General features: G+C 36.8%; 1 protein-coding gene across 7 annotated transcripts in view; it reads left to right on the top strand.

Moving 5' to 3' along the window:
- The window catches only part of LOC116306403 (uncharacterized), a 61,004-nt gene that overhangs the window by 25,318 nt on the left and 14,543 nt on the right, over positions 1–21,143 (top strand). For 5 of the 7 annotated variants that reach the window (XR_016120591.1, XR_016120592.1, XR_016120589.1 and 2 more), the window contains exons 11-17: positions 151–194; positions 2,265–2,343; positions 3,195–3,298; positions 3,628–3,693; positions 3,828–3,884; positions 4,472–4,564; positions 12,336–12,385. Coding sequence is in view for 3 of the 7 variants with exons in the window: in XM_089034679.1 (XP_088890805.1) it covers positions 151–194; positions 2,265–2,343; positions 3,195–3,298; positions 3,628–3,693; positions 3,828–3,884; positions 4,472–4,564; positions 12,336–12,362 (470 nt within the window). In the remaining 4 variants the exon portion in view is untranslated. Of the gene's footprint in view, positions 1–150; positions 195–2,264; positions 2,344–3,194; positions 3,299–3,627; positions 3,694–3,827; positions 3,885–4,471; positions 8,995–12,335; positions 12,386–21,143 lie in introns of those variants that run through there. The other 2 variants (XM_089034681.1, XM_089034680.1) reach the window with 2 other exon arrangements.

The raw sequence follows: 21,143 nt of genomic DNA on the forward strand, positions 1-21,143 counted from the left end.
TGGGAATGTCATGTGATCTGAGATGGGCAATCTGCATGAGAAGCTAAAGAGGTTTGTTGAAAACGACGCATGAGCGGAAAGAGTGAGTAGTTTATACAGCCATAAGTAAGACCCTACTGATTATGACTTTGTGTTTTTCTTTCGTCACAGATATGGCACAGGCTAAAATCACCTTGGCAACCTGTAAAGCGAAGGTAGGACAATTATTATCTTAGGGGAGGGAAGGGGAGGGTTTTTCAAAACGCGTCCCACATGAAAAGAAGAGTGAACGGATCGTAAGACATCAACGAGAAAATAGTTCTATTGGGTCTGCTGGTCATAGCAAGGGGTTAATCATCTATGGTCTAGGGACCGACTAACCTCTCCCTTAGGTTTCGGCCGAGAGCTTCCTGATCAGTCTGTAAGTCCTCGGATAGCGGTGACGGGGTCGAAATCTCCGGCGTAGCCGTAAATGCTTCGCGCTGCCATACGACGGTTCAGCACTCGATGTCTGGAAGTATGGTCCTAAATCAATCAATCAATCAAATTTTGGATTGTTAACTTCATTTTAATTACTTACTGAAGAATAGTCACCATTAAAGTCTATAGGATCTGCATGTGCTCATTAGTTTACGAAAACTGTCCGGGTCTAATAATGACTGGTTAAAGTTCTTTTCATCTATTTTGTATTTTCATACTGAGTGTGAAACTAGCAGATAGTTTGTTCAAAAAATATAAAGAAATGTATAATTTCCTTAGCGACCTGTGAAGCAAAAGTAGGACAATTATCATCCTAGGGGAGGGGAGGGTGGATAATTTTTGGGGTGTGCAACACCTTGGCAACCAAGGCAAAGGTAAAACAATTATCATCCCATGGGAGGGTAGGGAAGGGTGGATAATCGTCATATTAAAGTGTGCATCATCTGGACAACCTTTAATACAAGGAAAGATTGTCAATTTGTTCTCGTGCACAATTTTATTATTATTATTATTACACCTTTTGCTGTTCATTAAGAGAAAATGTACATTCATTTGTGCCAATAGTTGTATCAATAACGTGTAATGTACTTTCATCAACACCACAAGTAACATCATTAGCGCGGATCAACTTTCAATAACGATAACTGAATATGCGTGTACATTCATAGGCATCAATGGACAATCAATAGCGCGTTTGTACATTCATATGCGCGGATTGTATTTTCTTGTGCGTGAAATTCAACTTCAATAGCACCAAATGACAAACAATTGCATTTATGGACAATCATTTACCCAAAAGTGAAAATTCATTAGTGCTATTAGCATAATCACTGACAATCTATAATGCGTTTGGACAATCATGAGGGTCAATGTTATATTCTATAGCGTGGTTCGACAAACATTTGCATGATTCGAATGAACAATAAGAGAAATAAAACAATCATTAGCGATTTTTGTTTATCACTTTAAAACATATAAAAAAAACTCAGGTAACTGCCTCCATAATAGCGGCTGCGTAGGAGAATAGCAATTAGCTCACTTAAAGCAGCAATCAAAGCCGACATCAGCCGTCCAGAGATCCAACAACATACGAACGATCGGGCTGAGGCAAGACGACAAGGGATTGCTCTAGGTCACTATAGAACGCAGTTGCTAATGGAAGGGCTCCAGAGAAATGTGGCAACTATCACTATCGCTAAATGTGGTCAGTGGTTCAGTTATATGCAAACGTATTTGCCACGATGTATAAATGGCGAAGAAATTAAAGGCTAAAATAGATAAAAAATCGCTAATGATTGTTTTATTTCTCTTATTGTTCATTCGAATCATGCAAATGTTTGTCGAACCACGCTATAGAATATAACATTGACCCTCATGATTGTCCAAACGCATTATAGATTGTCAGTGATTATGCTAATAGCACTAATGAATTTTCACTTTTGGGTAAATGATTGTCCATAAATGCAATTGTTTGTCATTTGGTGCTATTGAAGTTGAATTTCACGCACAAGAAAATACAATCCGCGCATATGAATGTACAAACGCGCTATTGATTGTCCATTGATGCCTATGAATGTACACGCATATTCAGTTATCGTTATTGAAAGTTGATCCGCGCTAATGATGTTACTTGTGGTGTTGATGAAAGTACATTACACGTTATTGATACAACTATTGGCACAAATGAATGTACATTTTCTGTTAATGAACAGCAAAAGGTGTATTATTATTATTATTATTATTATTTTATTATTAATATATTTGTTTTCAGACACAATAAAAAATATTTTAATCTTTTTTTCCAGCATGAAATCGTTGTGCGCGAAGGAGAAGCGGATTTTCGCGAGCCGTTCGACGGTTACATGAATGAGTTCTTCAAGACAGGTAGGTAATTATTCACTGTCACCCTACAGGCAACCGATCATGGGAGGATAGGGGGAGGATAGGGGGAGGATAGGGGGAGGATAGGGGAGGATAGGGGAGGATAGGGGGAGGATAGGGGGAGGATAGGGGGAGGATAGGGGGAGGATAGGGGGAGGATAGGGGGAGGATAGGGGGAGGATAGGGGGAGGATAGGGGAGGATAGGGGGAGGATAGGGGGAGGATAGGGGGAGGATAGGGGGAGGATAGGGAGGGAACAGCTGGCCAGTTACATTAAGTAACTTTACTCCAGGCACTAAAGAAAAAATGATGAAAGAACTAAGAGAGGCGGAAAGATTGTTTAGGAGGACAAAATGGGAAGCACGGGTGGCGTGCGCTGCTAATGCGTTGCCTTTCACCAATGCGACCAGGGTTCGAGCCCTGCCGGACTCGATGTCGTATGTGAGTAGAGTTGTTTGTTGGTTCTTTCCTGTGCTTTGAGGGTTTTTCTCCGTGTTCTCCGGTTTTCCTACCTCCTCAAAATATACTTCTCAATTCCAATTCGATCTATGGGCTTGTGATTGTCCCACGATGTGATACAACAGCTAAAGCTTAATAGATTTTAGATTTTAAAAACCGTGCTTTAAGGAACTTGTAGCCCATGGGAAGTTAGTGGAGAAGATGACAAATAACACCTACATTAAGTACAGCACTTTTTACCACCAAAACGTTATGGCAAAAGGAATATAAAAAAGGCGTAAAATATGGAAGAAAAAAGAGGAACTCCTGCAAGTGTCGTTTTTTGAAACTGTTTCCACGCGCGGCGCCCATCAAGTGAGCATTAATCGAATATTTCTGGATTTGCTTTTTTTCAGCTGAGGTTGAATTATCAAGATTGAGCGAGAAACACGAGACGGTTGCTGGTGAATTTAAAAAGATAACTGATTACTTCGTGTTCAAAGCTGAACAAGGCGAAGAGGTATCTACAGGCCAATCTGGTTTCCTTTCGTTTAGTGGCTTCTGTGAAAAAGAGCTGTAGAAAATTTAAAACAGAAACAAAACAGAACAGAAAAATGCAGACCCAAATAAAAAAAACAAAACAAACAAAACAGAGCTAAACGAAACGAAAGAAAAAACAACGAAAACAAACGAAAGAAAACGAACGAAACAGAGCAAAACGAAGCAAAGCAGAACGAAACAAAACAAAACAAAACGAAAAAAAGCAACAAAAAAAACACCAACAATTTTTTTTTTGCAAGTAAACCTACAAGGAACATGTTACAACCGTATCGTTTATGACCCTTTCAGGTCGGTCCTCCGTACTTTTATGGTATTTGGGGACATTTTCTGGAAGACTTCAAGAACTACTGGAAGGTAATCAGACACGTTGCCTTGCCTTGCCTTGCCTTGCCTCGCCTCGCCTCGCCTCGCCTCGCCTCGCCTCGCCTTCGCCTTCGCCTTGCCTTGTCTTGTCTTGCCTAAACTAACGCTCTTTCACATCTCTGTAGGCTGAGGTACTTCAGATAGCAAAGAAAAAGTTCAGTAAGACAGAACATCTGCAGCAGGTAAGATAATAAATTGTGCACCGACTGTGAAAAAGGTATATTCACTTGATGTTTAGGAAGTGACGCATTAACAAGTACTCAACGCACGTAACGAACAACTGTTGCGCAATAAGCCATTCCGAGTAGGAGGGGAAAACTGGATCGAGTTATCATTGCAGTGTATTGTGGGACTGTTTTAGTAAACGAAATGGACGCCATCTTGGAAATATGGTCCCACAATGCACTGCAATGATAACTCGACCTAGTTTTTTCCTTAACCTCGAACAGCGGGCTAATAGGTTTACAGCAACAGGACCCCGCTATCTAAAAACTCCTTTTGAGACATGAGCTCGATCCCTGTTTGAACATTAGAATAAATAAACACAAGCGAAGCAGCACCATGTTCTGTTTCTGCGGTATTACGAAACGAATTTTATTTTTCGTAAATTTTATTATTCTTTAATAGTTTTTCTAGAAATGCGCAGCCTGCACTTATCATGCAACGTGGAGCTTTTATTTTGGCAGCCAGTAAAATTTGGCATTTGCGCTTAAGGTGCTACATCACTGCATTACAAGATCATTAACATTATTAACTGATTCCCCCTCAGATCAAGGCAATGGCCACGCAGTTCATCAATCGACGTGGCTCATCCTCTAAAGACGACGTTGAGCAAGCTAAAGCCGCGGTCGCACCCAACAAGGTAGCCAGCAAAAAATAAGACACATTCTTGATGTCAAATGACTTAGAGAGGGACAGTTTCTCAAATAAGCCTGAAGCGAGATGACGTTTTACCCCCGACTCTATAGTTTTTAAGATCTTTCATATTAAGATTTTTTTTCATTAGAGAATACAGGAACAATAGTCATAATTAAAGAACAAAAGCAGTGTGTGAAAAGGATTATGGTCTAGAGACGGGGGTAAAACGTCAACTCACTTCAGGCTTATTAGAACGTTTTCCAACAACCGGGGTTAAAAATTCTATTGAGTTTGCTAATATGCTAATGATCTACGTACCGTACTGCCAGCTAAATTATACCGAAATAATCTGCGTGAAGAAGTTTTAACCTTAAAATGCTAGTCTTATTGCACTTTCTGTGAACTTGTCATAATTTCCAGGAATGTAAACGAACTCAGCATTAAAACGCTTGCCATTCTAAAACGTTCTTACAAAACTATTAACGCTATATATTTGGTTTTAAGAGAAGTAAACTTGCTGTTGCTGGTGCTGGCCTTTCTCCGGCTTTTCAGAAGTTTCATATATGTAACTTCTGAGAAGTCGGAGATAGGCCAGCAGCAACGAGTTTACTTCTCTAAAAACTCACTAAAATTGTTACAAGATTTTTATAGAAGTTTTATTCAACAGCAACGTTTATAAATTACAAATCTTTGAGTAGAAGTGACGATATACCAGCTCGCTATAACAGTCGAGACTGAAGATTTGATTCCATTTTTTAATAGCTTGGTTATTCTTATCTAGATATTTGTCCACCTTGCCTAAAACGGCATCTACTTTACTCATCGTTTCCAAAGCCTTTTCGCACATTTTCTTATGTGCAGCTTGGGTTTCTGCTGCATTGTCAACCTTCCTCTTTTTAGATACCTTGTTCGTACCGGCAAAGCAGTCATCTTTTTCATCAAACTCGCTCTCGCATGATGATGACGCAACATACTCTCCCTCTAATTTGTCCTTCACTGCTTGTCTTCTCTGGGAAGGTGTTTTCTTCTCTGCATACTTCATGGAGTCTATTGGTTCAGTCGGGGAAGCCAACATTTTCTTTAAAATGTTCTTCATTCTGGTTATCAGTCGACTTGCCAGTGGGCTCTCCAGATAGAGTGCCACAACATGATGAGGGAGTTGTGCCTCTAGGATTCTTTCTTTGCAGTACTGTAGGATTTCAGGCCACTCTTTGCTATTACATTCGTTGTAGCATTTAGAAATAAATTCAATTTCCTTTTCACCAACATTAGCATGCTTTGGTAGTGATCCTATCACAATTAAAATTACAAACCATAAGTTGAAAACGATAATAAAATTAATTTGTCGCAAAAGTCCAGAAATGGGCTTTTTAAGAATGGTTTACTTACCTAACCCATGCGAATTTCCCGGTATTGGAGAATCTTTTTGTAAAAAATCTTGACAAAACGTTTATCAGAAATAATCAAGTAAACTAGCTAAACTCAATTGTCACTCGATGGGCACTGAATGCTCAGAAAATTCCGAAGTGCAAAACTCTAAACAGCCTGGACTAATTACAAAAACGGTGTTAGTTGCACGCTTCGATTTTAATTATTCAAAAAATAGAAGTTTGACTGGTAGCTACTGTGAACTTGAGATGCAGATTCAGGATATACGTGTCCTGCTTTTGCAAATACTAGCAATTTTGATACTCCTGTCTGCTTCCCAGCCTCCGATAAACATACCAAACGTGCCGTTGAATAGACGTCTTCTTACAGGCTTCCGTGGCAGGGATGTGTTCTCTCTAATACAAAGACAGCCATGGTTGTTTTGGAGAAATACAGGTGAAACCCCACAGTCATTTCTGCAGCTAGTAGCAGATGTTTCTCCAGCTCTATTCCGTTTAACAAGGGATGGATTACCACGTCAACGACTAGGACGCTCACAACTCAACATCACGAATCAAGTTCTATTAGCTTTAATGTGGCTACGCAAATATCTGCATGTGGAAAGTCTAGCTCTGTGGTTCGATACAGACCCATCAACTGTTGTGCGAATTATATACAGAGTCATACCAGAGATGTGGAGGTATTTCCAAAATCAAATTCGCTGGTTAAATGTAAATGAATGGGCCAACATCAGGGGAAATTGGCCAGAATTCCCAAACGCAGTGGGCGCTATAGACGCAACCCCGCATGAGATATACCGACCCATAACAGAGCCCCAGAGATCGTTCTATAGTGGGCACCGTCACTACCACTGTTTCAACACCCAACTTATCATTGATAACCTTGGACACTTGAGATATGTTCAAGCCGGGTTTCTTGGTAGTACACACGATGCGACATCTTACAGGCTGATGGCCCGCATTGGACCAGGACAGCCTCTGGACCTACCACAAGGTGCAAAACTTCTAGCGGACAAGGCTTATCCTGATGGTGGACCATTGCTGACAGCCGTAAGAGCAAATCAAATGCATTTGCTGAACCCCAGAGAAAGAAGGCGGGCAAGGCGCTTTAACAAGTGTCTGTCACGATGACGAATCAAGGTGGAGCATGTATTTAAAGAAATAAAAGTGTACAAAGCCATATCACAGTTATGGAGACATCCTAGATGGCTTCTTCCAGTGTGTCGAGCTTGCGTCATTTCTTGCTGAACGTCGAGTACGCTTATTTGAACATTTATAACAAACTAAAAAGGTATTTCTGTGTAAAGCAAATTTCCATGCTAGGTTAGTCCACTCGTTTGCATTTTTTCAGATACAAACGTTGATGTTGAATAAAAAACATAAAGTCTTGTAACACTTGTTGAGTTTTTAATAAATTTAGAACGTTGAGTTCGTTTACATTCCTAGAAATTATGTCAAGTTCACAGAAAGTGCAATAAGACTAGCATTTTAAGGTTAAAACTTCTTCACGCAGATTATTTCGGTATAATTTAGCTGGCAGTACGGTACGTAGATCATTAGCATATTAGCAAACTCATTAGAATTTTTAACCCCGGTTGTTGGAAAACGTTCTATTCTGAGATCAAGCAATATTATAATTTGTAAATATTTCAGTTTTCAGTTTTTTATTGCTCAGGGTGTCGCTCAGTCTGAGACGAAGCAGTATTTTGTAAATATTTTGTAAGAATATTTGTATTGTCGAAGTTGTGCATTCTTTCATTTTCCCTTGGTATTTGTGAACATTTTTATGCTGATATGAGTCTTACCATGCGTAAATGAGTCCAGTAATCAGACTAGCCAGTAGTATCCTCTTTATCCTTTGAACTTATACCACTATTGATCGAAAATAGCCAAGTCTGATAGCATTTTACTGTGTTTATTTTAGATTATTAATAAAACAATGAAGTGATAAAAAGCAGAAAATAAATAGCAAGCATAATACATAGTTTTCGAATAATAACTAATTGTTTTCTTTTGCTTTTTTTCTTTTTTACTTTGTCAGTTGGCTGGCACTGCTTTCATAGCATAATATTTCATAAAAGCAATATAAAAAGATTACTGATGTCTCTGTACTGCGATATAAACAATATGGGACCTGTAAAAGCTTGCTTCTCTCGTGTTTTACAGCTCTCAACATGTTAATATTACAGTACGATATCACGCATGCGTGTTTAATATTACTAATAAACGTTTAATTTGTAAATAGAGCAAGATTAGGATGAGTTATTATGTTCAGATTAAGTACATGAAAAATTCGGTGTCTGTGAACTGCGCCTTAGATATCAAAGGTGTTCGATATTTTACACAAGTATTTTTTTTACATCGTCCATTTTGTATTGTCAAAATAATTGCTATTATAAGAAATAAAAACATGCAAATACCTTGTCTTCCCATTTCAGAACATGTGACGTTCACAGTCGTGCACGAGAAGACACATGAATATAGTTACAACTCACGCAAAGAATCTTATTCTCGAGAGAATGACTGATACGTGGTCTGAAAAGGGAAAACATTACACCCAAGCGTAGCAATAGAGAAGGTGCATGTTACGTCATTGCCGCCATCTTGGTTGACGATAACAAAGCATTCCTGACTAGCTTGGTAAACTTTATTGATGAATAAAAGAATACAAAAAAGAAAAACTATATAACCTGCATATAGCTAAAGCTAGTCTAGGCAGGTTAAATTCACAGAATATACACGTAGATTTACAAAGATGTCTTTATATGTTAATAATACTAAATAATCAGAGTACAAAGAGCTGATAGCTAAAGCTAGTCTAGGCAGGTTAAATTCACAGAATATACACGTAGATTTACAAAGATGTCTTTATATGTTAATAATACTAAATAATCAGAGTACAAAGAGCTGAATAGGAAATGAAAAGTAGTTCACTGAGTAGAAAATGAAAAATAGCTCATTACAGATAGACTTACTTAAAAAGTTTGAAGATCTCAGTATCATAGCGATTAATATTAAGATCGTTTAATAAAACGGTTTTGATTTCCTTTTGGAAGTCTTTTTTGGATAAACTCCTAATGAAAGGTGGTATTTGATTCCATAGACGTGCACCCACTCGCGAGAAGGAATCTTTTTGAGTGTTTAAACGTGAATATCTAGTGTAGAAATTATCACTGGCAGAAGATCTTGTTTCATAGGAGTGAATATCTTTTATGTAAGTAAAGAGTTTGCTAATATTACTGGGAATATAATCATATTTAACATCGTACATTAGCTGTGCTACTGAATAAAAATAAAGAGATTTGATTGGTAAAATGTCATGTTCAATGAATATTGGTATTGCACTTTTAATTGATTTCACGAAAAATATTGACCTTAGAGCGCGCTTCTGCAGAATGAGCAATTTATCAGTAAGCTTTTTGCAAGCTTGACCCCAGGTATATATTCCATATATCAAGAGCGGCTGTAAGAGGGATTTATACATTTTGATTAGAGTATTTTTTGGAACAAAATGTCTCAATCTGCTGAGAATTCCCACTATTCTACTTACTTTTTTGCTTATGTAATCAATATGAGGCTTCCAAGATAATGTACTATCTAATAAAACACCAAGATATTTTACATAATCCTTTTTTTCAAGCTGTATATACTGGTTACTTTTATAATCCAAGATTTTAATGTTCAATGAATGTTTTGGTTTGTTACGAGCTGAATGGAATAAAACAAAGTTTGATTTTTTGATATTTATGGTAAGTTTGTTTGCAGTGAACCAATCATGGAGCTTTGTTAGTTCATTGTTCATTTCCTTTTCAAGGGTTTTTAAGCATTTATTCGAGTGAAGTATATTTGTATCGTCTGCGAAAAGATGAAATTTTAAAATATTAGAGGACATACTAATATCATTTATGTAAAGGAGAAAGAGTAAAGGACCTAATGTAGAACCCTGAGGGACCCCAAAATTAGTTGCTTCTTTATTCGATATATGATTACTAACACTAGTAGTTTGAGTTCTCTCAGACAAGTACGACTTAAACCAATTATAGACGCATCCTCTCACGCCATAAATATAAAGTTTTTTCTTGAGAATGGAATGGTCAACAGTATCGAATGCTTTCGCTAAATCAATGAAAACTGCACATGTGTATATTTTGTTGTCCATATTATGCTGTACTGTACTAATTATATCAAGAAGTGTATGTTGTGTGGAGTGATTTTTCCTAAAGCCATACTGCATGTCAGAGAGAATATGATGTTTATGTATGAATGTAATTAATCTATTATACATTGTATTTTCAAAGATTCTGTTAAACACGGAGAGAAGTGATATAGGTCTGTAGTTACTAGGGTCTATATCATCCTCCGATTTATAAATAGGACAAATTTTGGAGATCTTAAGTTTTGTCGGATATCTACCTGTTTGCACAGATAAGTTCATCAGTTTCGCAAGATGTTCACTGAGAAACGGTTTAGATGCTTTTAAAAAATTAACTGGGCAGGAGTATAGACCATAAGCTTTATTATTAGATAGCGATAAAATTTCATCATCTATTTCAGATGCTGTCACAGGAGTGAAAAACATGGAATTAAGTTGATTTATATTTTTAAGGTATTTGGTAAAGTGTGTCTTGGACTGCGGAATTCGACTAGCATATTTTTTTCCTACGGCAGCAAAAAAAGTATTGAGAATGTTAGGTAACTTGTGTGGGCTACTAGTAACACGATCGTTAAGAGAAGAATCCTTTAAAGCTGAAACTTGTTTGCGTTTACTCTTATTATTGTGCAAAAATGAGTTGATAGCTTGCCAAGTCTTCTTTGCATTTCTTTGATTTACTTCAAAAAAAGATTCATAATGATTTCTTTTACTTGTTCGTATAAGAGAAACTATTTTGTTCCTATAGTAAAGATATCGGTCTTTATTTCCAGACATTAATAACTGATTTTTAATCCTTATAGACTCACGAATTCCCTCGGTTATCCATGGCTTGTTTAGCTTTTTAATATCTCGCTTACTTAGCTTTTTCAGAGGAGCAACTTTGTTGACAATATTATTTATTTTTCGATAAAGAGAGGAGAAGATTTTGTCAACGTTATTTTCTGAGAAGCACGCTGTGAGATCGCAGTTTCAGAAATTTCTTTCACAAATTCCCTTTCAGACGATTTTGAAAAGCGTCTAACTTTTTGGCGGTATGTTTTATTGGTTCCTTTGCCAGAAGGAATGATGCAAAATTGTGAGAAATGGTCAGTAATATCAGTAATTAGATTACCGCTGCAAATTCCAGAGACAGGATTGTTAATCAAAATGTTGTCAATAAGAGTTGCAGAATTATTGTAAACACGAGTGGGTTTGTCTATTGTTGGAAACATATACCAGCTTTGTAAAGAAAGTAAAAACGTTTCGCTATATGAACAAGTTTCCGATTTTAGCAAATCTATATTGAAATCACCTAAGATATAGATATTTTTTTGTGACGAGCTGTAATTTTCTAGTGCATTTTCAAAGTATGAGAGAAAGTCATTTGCACAATTGTGCTGTCTATACACAACTCCACAAATGACATTCCGTTTGTCGCTAAAAAGAATTTCAATCCACAATGCCTGATATGCTTCATTAGATGTCCTTTCCAAGACAGAATAATCAACCTCTTTGTTTATATACAAGCCAACGCCTCCACAAGAAAGAGGCGTAGGCACAAATTCAAAAGCATAATTTGCGATATTCAAATTGACATCCAAAGATTCATTTTTAGTTGCTATTTTAGTTTCGGATACCCCTATTATGTCAAAGTCGATTTCTACCTCATTCAATAAATGAGATTCAAGATTCTCAATATTTTTTCTTAAACTTCTAATATTAGTATCCAACATGGAAAACGAGTAACTTCTCTTGTATGATCAACTAAAATGGTGGCTGTTTCATTGTTTATTCACATCTCCAGGGATTTTGAGTCACATGGTTGCACACACTCTATAGCTTTAGAATTGATATCAATAGATGTCATTACTAATTGCGTGTGGAATTTTTTAAAGCTGAATGGCAAGTTTTCAATAGAAAATGTACATGGTTGATTAAGCATGCTATGAAGGGAAGTGTTTGCTCTTGAGATAAGGGCTAGCATTTACAAAGAAAGCATACATGTCTTACATGTGGAAGTATAGAGTTTAAAGTTTAGGTAAATCTCTGCGTTTTGTTCACCTTCTAATGAAACTATAACTAGAAGATTTCGTCCAAACGTAAAGCAATATTTACAATAGCTTTTCACCGAGTAGCGGTGAAATTTAATGGCGAAAATCTTGTTTGTTTTGAAGAGACTCTTTTGCTTGCGAGCGTGTCTTGCTTTGCCAGGAGCTGATCGCATGCTGTACGTACAATTTATATTACTGTTTTAGGTTTCTTCAGTGGCTTGGTGTGCATGAATTATGTGCAGTATCTACATAAGGTAAGTGTGTTTTGCTGTATTTTTTACAGTTATCTACGTTCTTATTATTATTAAAGAGTTATTCAACATGAGGAAGCAAAGGTATGATCGCCATGTTAGCAGAATAGCAAAGAGAGAGGCCGAACGAGAAAGAAGGGTAATTCTCTGTTCACCCATTCTTCTTACTTTAAAATCGTTACTTAACCAATAGTTTTTTTAAGCTTTAAAGTCTTAGTTTCTGTGCTTTCAAACCAGGGTAAAATATCAAGAAATGGTTTGCAATTTTTCTCAGGACAATAAAATATCAAGGAAGTGGCGGCCATGTTGGATGGCATGCCAAGGAAAAGCGTTTGCGCATGCGTGCATTTCAGCAAGTTTTCCAAGAATAGGATGTTTGTTGGATGGCGTCATTGACCTCTACTACCAGACTCCCTTGCAAACTTTCTTTCTTTCAGTCAATTAGCACCGATTGTCTTACTAATTTCATGAGGGAATACAAATTTAAATAAGAAAGAAAAATCGCGAAGCATCTTGGTAGCTCGGGGAGTCAAATGACGCCATTATGCAAACGTCCTATCAAAAAGACGCCAAATGTTCGTTTCTCTGAATTATAAAAGATTCGTCAGTATCCTTTTTACGGATCCAAAAATTTTTTTCAAAAGACAATATGTAGAACTGACCTTAAGTTTTGGAATTTCGTAAAGACCATTTTTCAGTCAAAGGTGAAAATCAAATTTGCATATTTTTATCGATCATAGCATGAACTTAGAAAGACTAAGTTGTGGACTAAGTTGGAGTATGCGCAAACGTTTTTGCAACATCAGTCACGTGAGGTGACGTCAACGGGCGATAAGAAAGACGCGGCCACCGTTTCGTACATGTAATAGTGCAGTAATCAGACCTATCACATTCTGGCCAGCACAACGACGTTGTAGACAACGACGGACGGAGGCATTTTCGCAGTATAAAATTCGTCGCGCGCAACATTGTAGAATTTTGGTCTTGATTTTAAGCCGTTAATGTTAATAAATAAGTGATCATTTAAAAAGTGAAGGCAATAAAACGAAAGAAAGAACTGATGAAATGAAACGAAAAAGAAAAACATCCATGCAAGGATAAGCCGTCCCTGCTTAAAAATATACATGATTTTAGTGTCTCCTTGGTCTAGTGTCTTGTGATCCCCTCATTCTGTACTTATTCTCTTCTTTTTATAAAATGATTTTTGACATGATTTTTTCTACTACCCTCCCCCTCCCCCTCCCCCTCCCCCTCCCCCTCCCCCTCCCCCTCCCCCTCCCCTCCCCCTCTCGCTCTCTTTCCGGCACAACCAAGGGCCCCCTATACTTGAGTTACAGCTCTGTCCCTTATCAGGGCTATCAATATCTGGTATATAATTAATGAGAAACAATCCTGCTTTACTTTTTCCGGTCCCTGAAAAATTAGATTCTTATCACATCGACACATATTGTCATAGTATCAATAAGGACTGAGATGTGATTGAACAGGAATTAAAAACTCGTTCGACGTGAGTAAAATGCCTAGATAATATGTAAATAGCTATAAATGGTGTACAAACAGGAAGACATAAAGAGGATCTGCCTTGCGTACGTGATACTCAAAGGGAAAATATAATGCCTTAATAAGTTATTTACACAGCGACTCGTTTATGATGTCTCCGTTCACTCATTTCGCAAGCAACAGAGTAAATTGAGAAATCTTGGCACGTTTCTTGGATCCCATCTCGGAACGATTTCCTCTCAGGTACTAGAGTATGAACAGAAAATAAATAAAGCTCAAATGGTTTTCTGGTGTCAGCCAATCAAATAGCACGATACCTAATAATTGACATACGAAACCCTTTTTAGTGTCACGGCGGGTCTTTTTAGACGAAAATCTGCTCAAATACAGCGCGGCGGAAATGTCAAATCTTGAAATGCTCGAGGCGGCAAACGAACTGACATGTGAACATCATTCACATGACCAGCAATAAGATCTTGGCGATTGATTAATTTTTTTGGGAAATTTCTGACTAGGAAACACTTCAATCCTGTACCAGACATGAGCTAACTATTAATATTTTTTTACGTTTTTAAAACTTGTGGGATTCTTCGCCACAATACGAAACTAAGTTTGACGAGTGACAATTTTGTTTAATCTAATTTTCTGTTGCTAAAAATGTTTTTCAAATCTCTGAAATGAATCAGCTCGCTTGTTGAAGTTACGCGGCCATTGCGAATTCATGCAAATTCACAAAGTGGGAACTAGAGTTTGAATGGTAATGAGCAAAACCAAGAGAATATGAACTAAGAGAAGGAATCCCCGCGTCCCATCATAAGCATACTTTGATGCTTTTTTGGAAAATTGATGCTATTTTTAGAATCATTAATTTGAACGTTTGGTCTTCGGCACGCGCATAGTGCGCGCTCTACGCTGTTTGCTCATGCTTCCTTGTGTTTTTCGAAAAACGTGAGCAAACAGCGTAGAGCGTGCGCAGTATGCGTGCAGAAAAACAAACTATGGCAAATGTGATTCTAAAAATAGCATCAGTGCCTATGATGATCACAAGCATGAATACCAGAGATTCCTTTCCTTAGTCATTTTTATCTTGACAAAACATTATACAGTCAATGTCATTAACGTTGTCCACCAAAAAAAGACATTTACACATTTACACATTTACACATTTACACATTTAGGCATTTAGACTAAAAGAAATATCATGTGTTTACTCGAAGGTTCTGGCATAAAACAAACGCTGAAATACCATTCTCCAACTTAAATCCTCACTAAATGGTCAGGGCATTCTGGATTTTCGATTCACGAGTTGAATTTTACATTTAAAGTTCAGGCTGACGCACACGAGGCAAATAATACATAATGAAACACGTGATATATCTTTTAGTCTAAATGCGTTAATGTGTAAATGTCTTTTTTCGGTGGACAACGTTAATGACATTGACTGTATATAAAAATTAGTCAAAATGATTATGCGTGCATGTGTGTCTAAAATGTATCCCAAATTCTGATTGGCTGACCCCAATACAAATAACGGCTCGCCTACAAACCTCGGTAAGTCCTTTTGTTATCACTAACAATTATTAGTACAGCTAGTAAATCTTATCTCTTATTTTCATTTGATCTAGGCACTTTTCTTTACTTTGCCATAATCTTTTAATACGATTTTAACTCAAAATCTTTCACTAGGCCGTTAATTCGCTTTTGAAACAGGCGACAAAGGAAAGGATTTATCTAAGTGAGTATTTGCATGGATTACGTATGACCGAGAGAAAAAATACTATTAAAAAAAAACAAATGTCAAACGCCAATAAAATCTCTCTTCATTTATCCTGGGCTCAACAAAAGCAGCAACAGCAACAACAATAATTTATTGTACCTAGAATGACAACTACTCATAATAATATTTACAAAATTTGATAATCTAAAACAATAAAGGTACTGGCCGTAACAAATAACTTAAAAGCTTAAAATCAGTTAGGACCAGTTGGTGCTCCAGGGGTTCTATAGATAAATAAATCACTTTTATTTAAGTGTCTACTCGTTCTAGCGCTTTCGCACTAATTGGGGACACTTTTCACTCACACGCACTACCACTGCATTTGATATTCTATGCACACAACGCTCAACTCACATGTTGATTTTTAGGGAGGGAAGAAACCGGAGAACCCGGAGAAAGCCCTCGTAGCATAGGAGAGAACAACACATCAAGCAAACTCAATTCACCTGTGGCGACCGCAGGGCTATCTCGCTTCCTATGGTTGTACGGGCGAGCGCCAAAGGCGAAGGTTATTTCATTTTTCCTCGCGATTTCCCTTCAAAACAGCAAACGCCAGAGCGAGAATAAATAACCTCTGTACCCCATGCTATTCTTTATTCAAATTATTTGTCTAATATTTGTTGTTCGGACCATTGATCCATCCTGACAATCAGACACGTTTATGTAGTGACGTCATCGCCGCCATATTGGTTCGTACAAACGAGAGCTCTCTTCCTTGTCTTCTTTCTTGTCCAACGCGAAGGAAGAGTAGAGTCTGCGGTCAGGATATTGAAAAAATTTTTATTCGGGATAAAATCTCAATTACGTGAACAAAATAGCCTATTTCATATCTATTGAAGGAAATGACAGCACTGGGTGCCAAGAATATATGTCAGACACACATATCTTTTGTCTAATATTACAGGAAATTAGACGCATTCAGTCAACATATTGAAATGACGACGGAAATGAATGGAAAAAATGAAGAGAGTTTTTTCAAATTTTACAGATAAGTCCCATATAACTCTATAAATATCCCCTATATATTTGTGATAGATGTAAACAAAATGACCAATAATCTGTTGTAGTGTTATTTTTGCACTTATGTTGTCATCTATGAGAATTGATTCTATTTAGGTCTTGCTTTAATGTAACTTTATTTCCTACTTTAATTTAGTTCAAACTTCACTTTATTACACCTTTTTATGTGTATTGAATCTATTTTAGTTTGCTACTTTCCCCCTTGTAACTTCTTATTTGAAAGTATTATATAGTTTCAAGGTGCAGAAATATTCTCTTAACCCTTTTGGGTTGTTTTCTTCTGCTCCTCCCAGTTAATTTTTTTAAAAATAGTGATGTAAAGTATAAAATTTTCATTCTGGGAAATAAAAAACCTTGAAACCTTGAAACCTTGATGAATGTCTTGCAAACAAACTTTGATTAAAAAATTACCTGATAGCTATGTTTCCACGTGCGCCTATCACAGGTAGCCCAAGCTTGGTTTTCGTGCCAGTATATATACAGTAAATGTATGTTAAGATTTTTTTTGGAAAATTCGATTTTTTTAGTATTTATTCAAATTGGTCGCCATATTTCGATTCGGTGTATGCACTATTCTTTATTTTGCTGACGTCTTACAACTGATTGATACTTACATATTTATTTCCCTATAAGACACCGACAAAAGTGGCATTTTCTAGATGGATAGTAATAGGTATTCGCGGAGTAAGTAATGAATAACCAATTAATGCCATAAAGAAAAAGAACCTACATCGCTAAATGTAGCATTGAATTGATATCCTTAAATCTTGAACTCTTGGAAATGTCATATTAATACGGTAATGCTGTATAGTAATAAATAATTGGTAAAAGAGCTTTCTACTTCCGTCATTGACTGCACTTTGGGTACTAATAGATTGCTTTACCTTGGCCGACAATTTCAGACCAAGTGTCATTCCCTAGAGTATTATTTCTTTGTTTAACGATTGCGCATGGGAGGACACATGAATATTGATAACATGGATATACACAACTCGAACGAAGAATTTTTTAAATTCAAGAATGATATCTGCGTGAGTAGCATGAAATGGGAAAATATTAAGTCCAAGGTAAAGTGTAAAGATGTCTCCATTACATGCATTTGCGTCAAGATGCTGTTCTACGGACAAACGCAAGAGATATCAATCAATTATCAGTTAGCTTAAAGTGCTACTCTGACGAAAATCGCTCAAACTTGGATTCAGCTGAAACTTCCTAAGAATACTCTTTAAAGGTCCAATAATCACTGTATGAAGTGTTTTCTCGATATTCAGGACGAAAGCATGATATTTTAACGATTATTTTTTGGAGTCTGTGACGTCATACACTCAACATCAAACATTGCTACGTATATTTCTTTGTATATGAATCCTTAATTTATTTTATTCTTATGAAGCCCAATGGGTGGCTAAATGTGCTTATTTCACATTACTTGTGACTATAATTTATATTTTGGGGTGTTTGGGTATTTCTTTCTCCCTTTACTACTGATATTTTGATCATACACTACGAAGAAATGTATGTAAAAAGTGCTTGTCGTTTCATTGTGAGATTCGCCTCTATACATTATTAATTAACCTGGACGTAATGTTTCCTTCATTTCATTTCGTTTGATTTTGATATCACAGCTCCTGTGATAGAGCTCTAGAGCCATGGCGTAAAGTTTCACCATTTGAAATCGCGTGTCATTCTCTCAAAAAATCATTTGTTGCTTGCGTCATATCCACTTTGAAAAATCTTTTCAAGCGTTTCTGCAGAACAAAGAAATAGTACTTAAGAGATTGAGGAGCAGTGAAATGGCTAAACGACTACCTCTAAGGTGATGAAGTATATTTTGGCTTGACAGATATTTTTAATCACAGTTCGAGTATTCTTATGAGTGGGTGATGTAGTGTTTGACGCTGATTGGCCGAGAGCCTGAAGCCCTCTTAAGCCCTCTGAAGACTCCTATAGGTCAAGTATCAAATCAGGAAGCAGTAAATAATTGCTAGTTTTATGTGTTGATGAATCTAATCAACATTTGATTGCCAATACATCTTATACTCTCATCTGTACTTGAGTTTTGCTTCAACGTTTTCAGAATTTCTTGATAGACTAATTGATAAGAAGTGAAAATTGACACTTTTCTGGTTAGATAATTCAAATCATTTGTAGTAGGACCGCGACGTTTCGACTTCAAACTGCTAGTCTTCATCAGGCAATGGTTTAGGCTGGATGGTGTGTCTGTTATTTGGCCACTCGTCAGAAGATCTGTGCTGTGATTGGTTTGTCGATTCGTGCTGTGATTGGCTGTTTGGTTGTTATGTCTCCGTCCTAAGTGTTTTGTTATTGCCGCGGTATCCACACTTCAGGGATTTCTATACCACTGTCCCTATTGGTGGTCTCGATCTATACATTGAAAATCCTCCCAGCCAGGGCAATGTACAGTCTTGTAAGCATGTTTGATTACTGCTAAGATCTCTATACATTAGAACATCCTCCCAGCCGGGGTGTACAGTCTTGTAAGCATGTTTGATTACTGCTAAGATCTCTATACCTTATAACATCCTCCCAGCCGGGGTGTACAGTCTTGTAAGCATGTTTGATTACTGCTAAGATCTCTATACCTTATAACATCCTCCCAGCCGGGGTGTACAGTCTTGTAAGCATGTTTGATTACTGCTAAGATCTCTATACATTAGAACATCCTCCCAGCCGGGGTGTACAGTCTTGTAAGCATGTTTGATTACTGCTAAGATCTCTATACCTTATAATATCCTCCCAGCCGGGGTGTACAGTCTTGTAAGCATGTTTGATTACTGCTAAGATCTCTATACATTAGAACATCCTCCCAGCCGGGGTGTACAGTCTTGTAAGCATGTTTGATTACTGCTAAGATCTCTAAACGGGCACTGACAGCCAACAACCACTCTCAGCGGAACTGACCAACCGACCAACAACCATATTAAGTCCAATCAGATTATTACCTTATCTTGGTAGTGTATTTATTAGAAAATTTAGTCGTCAGTCAAGCCATTTAGACATTCAGTTTAACGTATTGTTGACTTATTTCAGACCATGTGTCATTACATTATTATTCATGTCTTTTTTCTTGACAATGTCGTTTGAATAGATCGACAGAAATAATACAAAAATGAGAAAGAGAGAAGATCGAAAAGAAATAACGATAGAGAAAAATTAATTATGCTAAAGAGAAGAAAAAGAGGTTGAATTGTATACGGACGGACGGACGGACGGACGGACGGACGGACGGACGGACGGACGGACGGACGGACGGACGGATGGATAAGTAATGAATGAATAAATGAATGAATGAATAAATGAATGAATGAATAAATAAATCTGGAGTAAATAAAATGAATAAAAGGTAAAAAAGTCCTTAAAATATAATATCCAAAGCAGCAAAATTCGTATTTAAATTGCAAATTTCAACTTATCTGCCGAGAAGACTGAGAATATTAATCATCCAAAATAACTACCTTATTTTGACGTCTCGAAACGACAGCATCTCATAGACGGTGTTAGATGTTTTTCCCCCTAACATATCTTCGTATAAGAACAAATAAATAAATTGGTGATAGAATCTTTAAATTAAAAGGGTAAATCCAAGCTAAATCAACATCTGGTCTTACTAATTTCAGTTTAGAATCCTAATTTTCGTTTCACTTGATAAAAATTCTTCATTATTTTTTTCCAAATAACGAGGAGAAAAAGCTATAGATATCAGAAAAATACTATTTTTAATTTCTCGATGACAGGTGATCAATAATGCTATTTTCGTATACGAATTATTCTTTTAAATCACTCTAATAAGGCTTTTTAATCTCATACTAAACCAACTTCTTTTGCCCTGAGGACCAGGAAATAAGTTTGGCTTGGATTTTCTAGTTTTATCACGTTTTATCTCCATTCATTTTGGCTCATTGATAAACAAAAAATTAAGTGCATCGTGAAAAAAGGGATTACGCACGCAAACTTTAAACTCTTTTAATCAAAATATAAGTAAGATATATATAACTCCTTTCCAAGTATTAGCAAAACAATTGAGTGTATTAGAGCCGTACTTTCAACCTGAGGCTTGTCTGCAAATAGCTTTTTTTCTAGCTTTATTAAAGTGTACCACTTATTTTTTGTAGGCACTTTTTTCATTTGCTTTTCCTGTTTTTAATCTGTCTTTATTTTGCTTTGATTCTATATTAAAAAAAGGGGGAAACGCGCCGTAAAAACAAAGGAACACCTGGATTTCGAAATCACTATATCGTAACACCCACATGGCTTCCCATTGTTTTCCTACAATTTTCCATTCATTCGCAACGCCATGCGGGCGGTTAAGTAGCTAGTATTTAGTAAATAGACTTACTTTTAGCCATATATTCAACAATGTTTAGCCCGGCAAGACCAAGGGGGAAATTGCTTTAATAATTGATACTAAAATAAAAATTACAATCTCGAAACTCATAAATTGCA

Source organism: Actinia tenebrosa, unplaced genomic scaffold (assembly GCF_029948245.1).
Source record: "Actinia tenebrosa isolate PJP-AT-01 unplaced genomic scaffold, QUT_ActTen_1.0 PGA_scaffold2__45_contigs__length_23673736, whole genome shotgun sequence".
Taxonomy (NCBI): Eukaryota; Metazoa; Cnidaria; class Anthozoa; order Actiniaria; family Actiniidae; genus Actinia; species Actinia tenebrosa.